The 6834-nt window shown below is 38.0% G+C and overlaps 1 protein-coding gene across 1 annotated transcript; it reads right to left on the reverse strand.

Moving 5' to 3' along the window:
• Positions 1–4648: 4648 nt before the first annotated feature.
• LOC114754305 (wiskott-Aldrich syndrome protein homolog 1-like) lies at positions 4649–5303 on the reverse strand. Its single transcript, XM_028943083.1, has 2 exons — positions 5162–5303; positions 4649–4989 (listed from the first exon to the last, which is right to left on the reverse strand). Exons 1-2 carry the CDS (start codon positions 5301–5303, stop codon positions 4649–4651), a joined length of 483 nt encoding a protein of 160 aa, XP_028798916.1.
• Between the last annotated feature and the right edge of the window lie 1531 nt (positions 5304–6834).

Below are 6834 nucleotides of genomic sequence, written 5' to 3' on the forward strand. Positions count from 1 at the left end.
GCTGTTAACAAAAGGAATGCCAGATGCTTCTTCTGTAAGAAAAAGGGACACATGAGGGATAAGTGTCTCAAGATGAAGGCATGGCTAGAAAAGAGAGGTATGTTTTCATCGTGTGTTACTTTTGAATCTAATTTTTCTAGCATTAATAATGACACTTGATGGATTGACACTAGTTTAATGATCCACATTTCGACTACCATGCAGGGCTTTCTAACCAGCAGGCCTCCACATCCTAATGAGGAAACGGTCCTTTCAGGCAGTGGGAAAGGAGATCCTGTGAAAGCTGTTGGGACTTTTTGCATAATTTTTTCAAATAATCACGTTTTAGACCTTTATGAAGTTTTTTATGTTCCCTCTTATAAGAGGAATTTGATTTCCATGTCAAGACTGATTCCGTTTGATTACCATTTAGTTCTTTCTAAGAAATTTATGACTTTGTCAAAAGACTCTGTTTTGATTGCGAACTTAGTTATGATTGATGGTTTATTTAAAATTGTTTCTGATTCTCCGCAATCTTTTTCTATTACGCATGGTACTAAAAGAAGTGTCATTGATGAGAATTCTATTAGCCTGTGGCATAGGAGATTGGGACATATCTCCGATGAAAGAATCAAAAGGTTAAGTAAAGATAGAATTCTTCCATCTTTAGACCATCCAGAATTTGATTCTTGTGTGGACTGCATAAGAGGAAAGAAGACCAATAAGTCAAATAAAGGGGCTAAGAGAAGTTCTGAATTGCTAGAAATTATACACACGGATATTTGTTGCCCCGACTTGACCGCGCATGGTCAAAAATATTTTATCACCTTTATTGATGATTACTCACGATACATGTATGTCTATATGCTTTATAATAAAAGTGAGGCACTAGATGCCTTTAAAGAATATAAAGCAGAAGTAGAAAAACAGATTGGGAAACCAATCAAGATTGTGAGATCAGATTGAGGTGGTGAGTATTATGGCAGGTACACTAGTGAAGGACAAGCACCTGGTCCATTTGTTGAATTTCTTCGAGAGCAAGGTATAGTAGCCCAATATACCATGCCTGGCTCACCTGACATGAATGATGTAGCTGAAAGAAGAAATAGGACCTTATTGGATATGGTTAGGAGCATGTTGAGTAGCTCTAAACTTCCAACTTTCTTGTGGAAGGAAGCACTCAAGATAGCCACATACATATTAAAACCGGGTTCCAACAAAGGCAGTGTCCAAAACACCCTTTGAAATCTGGAAAGGTTGGAAACCCAGTTTAAATCATTTTAGGGTATGGGGTTGTCCTGCTGAAGTAAGAGTGTACAATCCACAGGAAAAGAAACTGGACCCTAAGACCATTAGAGCTTACTTTGTAGGCTATGCAGAAAGATCAAAAGGTCATAAGTTTTATTGTCCTCCACCTTCTAAAAGATTTGTAGAATCTAGGAATGACAAATTTCTTGAGAATGATGTGATTAGTGGGAGTGATTGTTCACAAGACAATCAGATAGAGCAAACCACTAACACCAATTATGAGGGACCATCAATAGTTAATAACTCTCCCACTGTTGGAGTTGAATTGAACATGATGTAAATCCCGAAGCTCAAGTTGACAATGCTAGACAAGAGGAACACATACAAACTGATCAAACTGTCACACAAGTAGAACCCCCACAAAATGTGATAGAGGATGTTCCTAGTCAGCAGCCTGAATCAACCCAAGAGGTTGAATTAAGGAGGTCAACTAGAGAAAGAAGACCGGCATTACCTAATGACTACATAGTGTACTCTGTTGAAGTTGACTGTGATGTAAATGTTGAAAATGATCCATTAACATTTACTCAGGCCATGAAGAGTGCGAACTCTAAATTATGGCATGATGCTATGATTGATGAAATGAATTTCATGGCAAACAACCATGTTTGGGAGCTTGTAGAGTTGCCTAGTGGGTCTAAGGCCATTGGCTGTAAATAGGTTTACAAAACCAAAAGGGACTCACAAGGCAATATTGATAGATACAAGGCTAGGTTGGTTGCTAAGGGTTTCACACAAGTGGAAGGAATCGACTACAGGGAAACTTTTTCACCTGTATCCAAGAAAAATTCATTCCGCATCATCATGGCATTAGTTACGCATTTTGATCTAGAGTTACACCAAATGGATGTGAAAACTGCATTCCTCAATGGTGAATTGGAGGAAGAAGTCTATATGAAACAACCTGAGGGATTCATTGCAGAAGGTAAAGAGCAGTTGGTATGCAAGCTAAATAAATCAATATATGGTCTAAACCAGGCTTCACGGTAGTGGTACTTAAAGTTCCATGAAGCGATCACATCATTTGGTTTTGTTGAGAACATCATAGATGACTGTATGTACCATAAGGCTAGTGGGAGTAAGATCATATTCTTGATTTTGTATGTGGATGACATTTTGCTTACTACAAATGATCTGGGACTATTGCGTGAGGTGAAACAGTTTCTGTTCAAGAGTTTTGACATGAAAGACATGGGTGAAGCATCTTATGTCATTGGCATAAAGATTCATAGAGATAGAACCCAAGGTCTTGTAGGCTTATCTCAAGAAGCTTACATTGGCAAGATTCTTAAACGATTCAAAATGAAAAACTGTTCATCTAACATAGCTCCTATTGAAAAGGGAGATAAATTTAGTTCATATCAGTGTCCCAAAATCGAGCTTGAAAGAAAACATATGGAAAAGGTCCCATATGCCTCAGCGGTAGGAAGCTTGATGTATGCACAGGTTTGTACAAGACCTGACATCGCTTTTGCTGTGGGTATGTTGGGGAGATATCAAAGTGATCCTGGGGAAGCACATTGGACAGCTGCAAAGAAGGTGTTCAGATACCTACAAGGTACTAAACACTATATGCTCACATACAGAAGAACAGATAATTTGGAAGTAATTGGGTACTCAGATTCAGATCTTAGAGGATGTGTAGATACAAATAAATCTACAACCAGTTACATCTTCCTATTAGCAGGAGGAGCTATATCATGGAAAAGTGCAAAGCAAACGCTAATAGCTCCTTCTACTAGTGATGCTGAGTACATTACGTGTTTTGAGGCAAGTTCACAAGCAATCTGAATAAAGAATTTCATTGCTGGGCTCAAGATTGTGGACTCAATCTATAGGCCAATAAGAATGTACTATGATAACGCAGCTGCAGTGGCCATAGCAAATAACAAAAGGAATAAAAGTCGAAGCAAATTTGTCGAACTTAAATTCCTATGCCTGAAAGAAAGAGTTCAAGATGGCCAAGTTTCGGTTGAACACATCAGTACAAATGATTTGCTAGCTGATCCTTTGACGAAAGGGTTGAAACCGAATGTTTTCGTTTCACATGTACCTCTTATGGGACTTCGTCCTTTATTTGACTAATTGAGGTATGAGCAATGAAATCAAATTTATGGTTTGTCATTTCTTGTTTAAGATTGTATACATTTGTGATATTGAAATTGATAAACATTGAGACAGGAACCGAATAAACATCGAGTTTATTCATAAAGTGGTACCCATTAAGTAAGGATGCTGCTTGTAATACATGGAAGGTAATACTCGATAAAAGAGGACTTATCGCCATGATTCTTGTAGTATGTCCTTAGTTAATCTTGACTGGGCAATAACATTGAGTATACAGGCCAAGTAGGAGAATGTGAGATATTTATTATTAATATATAACTATTTAGATATTAATAGGATAATTAATAAATATTTCTGAGTGTGGCTCGCAGTCATTTTGGGCCCAGTCCAAGATGGGTAATTGACTTAGTTAATTAAAGTTAATTTTTGATGGTGAAAATAACATACGGTATACTGAGTCAGGAGCGAAACCCTAATCTCTCTGCTCACTCTTTGAGGGTTCCCCACTGGTGACGGCTGCATCCCAGTCGCCATCACTGTGCCCAATCACCAGCTGGAAGATTCCTTACATTCTTTCCTTCTCTACTGTGTGCTTCAATCCACAGCTTGTCATTATTCAGATCGACTTCTACATCAAATTAACTGAGCTAATGGCGAAAGGTATTTATAAGTCTTCTGCTGTAACGTTTTTGAGTATCACATACATATATGTATATAATCTGGATTGTTTGAATAATATATGTATATATGTTGTTTTGCTAACAAATCTTACTGCTAATTAGAACAGACATCAAGAATTATAAAGATGAAAATACTTTGCGCCGTCATGCAGTAGAGCCATGGTAGCGCAATTGGAAGAAACATGTGTATTGATGATTCAAAAATCAGAAATGTTGTCGTGGGATGGGGCGTAAACCGGCGGAATATTAAAGCTAAGCACATGACAATGAACAAGATAGTGGAAATAAACTATTGGCACAAGCTGCAGCACGGGGTAGATTTAAGTTTATAGAGAGAAGCGAACACTAGAACGGGAATATTATTGCCACCTTGCTGAGAATTTGAGCTGCATCATCATCAGATTAGTAACATATTATCAAACTAGATTTTAGCGAAGTGAGTAAAAAGATAGAGATTGAAAAAGTATAAACAAATGGCTAGAGGCAAGAATTCAAAGAAATGCTAACCTGACGAAATTGGCAATTGCTGAAGCACAGAAAGGCAAGATGGTGAAAATAAAGTCGCTGAGTTGGGAATTATTCGTTGAGTTATTGTTGAAAACGCAGATAATAACTCATTTTACATTACTGCTTGGTGATAGATGTACAAGAACGGTTGGAGAAGAGAAAAATAAAGAGGCAAGGGCATTGAAATTATACCTGCAAGTACCAATGAACGGAGATGGAAAAGGAAGGCAAGAGGGCAATGAAGGGACAGTAGGGGTGCCTGGGTCGGTTGGGGTGGCCTGTGGCCTGCCATCTCCATATGAAGATGGCGAGCTAGACGGAGGGTTCGATGGCGTCGGAGACGGACGATGTGGTAGTGATCCGCCGTTCCCGCCGGAGGGCATTGGTGGAGTTGGATTATAGCCACCACCAGAGCAGCCAGGAGGTGGAGGACTAGAATACGATGGTACTGCAAGGGAAAAAAAAAGGTGAAAGTTGTCAGAACAGTTTCTCTTTAAGCATTTGATTATCTGAACCTACTCTTAATGCATATGTAGCCATGAATTGTATCAAGGGGGGAAAACAAAAACAGAAATCTTTGAGGGTCAGAAAGCTGCACAGAGAGAGAGAGAGAGAGAGACCTGAGGGAGGAGATCCTGCATGTGGATCTTCAATATTGGTAGAGGAGATCACAGGGATTACAAGATTGCGGGAGATCAGCGCAATGATGAGTGTGAATATGAATAGAGAAGCTGCTGGACTGCTTCTTCTCATCTTCTCCATGCCTCAGTTTTCTGAGAACGAAAATCAGTATTGAGTGACAAAGAAGAAAGAGGGTGTGTTTATCATAATTCACACTGTTTGCTTGCTTCAATCACCGTTCAGAAATTCAATGGATTTGAATAAAAGGTTAACCTTTTTCCATATTAGGGCTTGGATCAATTTCAAAAATTTATTTAGTTATTTGAGGGGAAAAAGACAAAAGTGTATTATATATTTCATCCAAATATATCTACAGAGACGTCTATTTATGTAATATATGTTACAAAGTTCATGGGACTTAATTGCCCGTAAATGACCCATATTGACGTTTTCCACGCTGAATGCTTGTGCCAGCAGCCTCACTTTAGGCCATTCCGACTAGCTTATTCGGTTCACCAAATGAATGAAAATGAAATGTACGTTGTGAAATTGTATGTAATAGAATAACTAATTCTGAGAGGTTTGTTTGATGTGAGTTTAAGAATATGTATTTTTATATTTAATTAAGTACAAATTAATATATAAAGACCGTAATTTCATTAAAATAAAAAATAAAAAAAATTTCAACATTTCCTGCTAATACAAACTTCATAAATCCGTCCCTTTTCTTTCTCTATTTTTCTGACTGAAGTTTCAGAAAACATAAGCAGAAAATCAATGAGAGTTCAAAATCCAGTCCCTTTTTTCCCCTTTGGCCAGAACGACACATTTTTCCCCTTGGGCTATCTTTCTTTACAGCCAGAAACAGAAGAAGAATCGAAGACAATGAAATGAAAGAAGATGAAGAAATATTCACGATATTAACCGAAAAAATTACCAAATGAAAAGGAATCGCGTCTTCTGTATCTGTTTAGTTTGATTCTGCGTGGGTGAGTGTTTTTCCTGACATATATTTCAAAGCAAAGATGAGCTAACAGAGTAAGTCACAGATGTATTTTGCAAATGGAAAAAGAAACTACAAGGAGAACAGAACAATACAATGAGCTATGGATGAAGAGAGAGAGGCAAAACAACTTACCTAAGCTGTAGATATGCCAGCGAAGATGACTGTTGAGAGGCTGGCGGACGAAGAGAGAGGTCGCCGGAGAAGCTTCAAGAGTGGAGAATGGCAAGCGGCTGGGTTTCAATGGGAGAGGACTCTATGTTTTGAGGTGATATTTGAAACCCAAGAGAGCAATCTGGCCGAGAAGCAGGTATAATTGCTGCTTCCTTTTAATTAGTATCTTCCTCTCGCAGTGGAGTATCCCAGTAGAAGAGTTTATAGAAAAGCCTCCTGCAGCGCGGCAAAACTACAAATAGGTGAATGATAGTTTCTATAGCCACCCAGAAGGTCGAAAGCAACGGGGAAAGTAAAATTAAATTTAAAAAGAAAAAAAGGGGGAAGAAGCTGAAAAGGACGCCGTAAATATTTATTGTTGATTCTTGATCAGTGGAATTAAGTTGGTATCTGAAAATTAAATTGGTATAATATTTTTCAATGTTTTTTTTAATTTTTTATAGAAATCATTTTACCAAAAACAAAAAACGGGACATATATTTTTTTTACGTTGTA

This window comes from Neltuma alba, unplaced genomic scaffold (assembly GCF_004799145.2).
Source record: "Neltuma alba isolate B1F8T4 unplaced genomic scaffold, ASM479914v2 tig00010128_pilon, whole genome shotgun sequence".
Lineage (NCBI taxonomy): Eukaryota > Viridiplantae > Streptophyta > Magnoliopsida > Fabales > Fabaceae > Neltuma > Neltuma alba.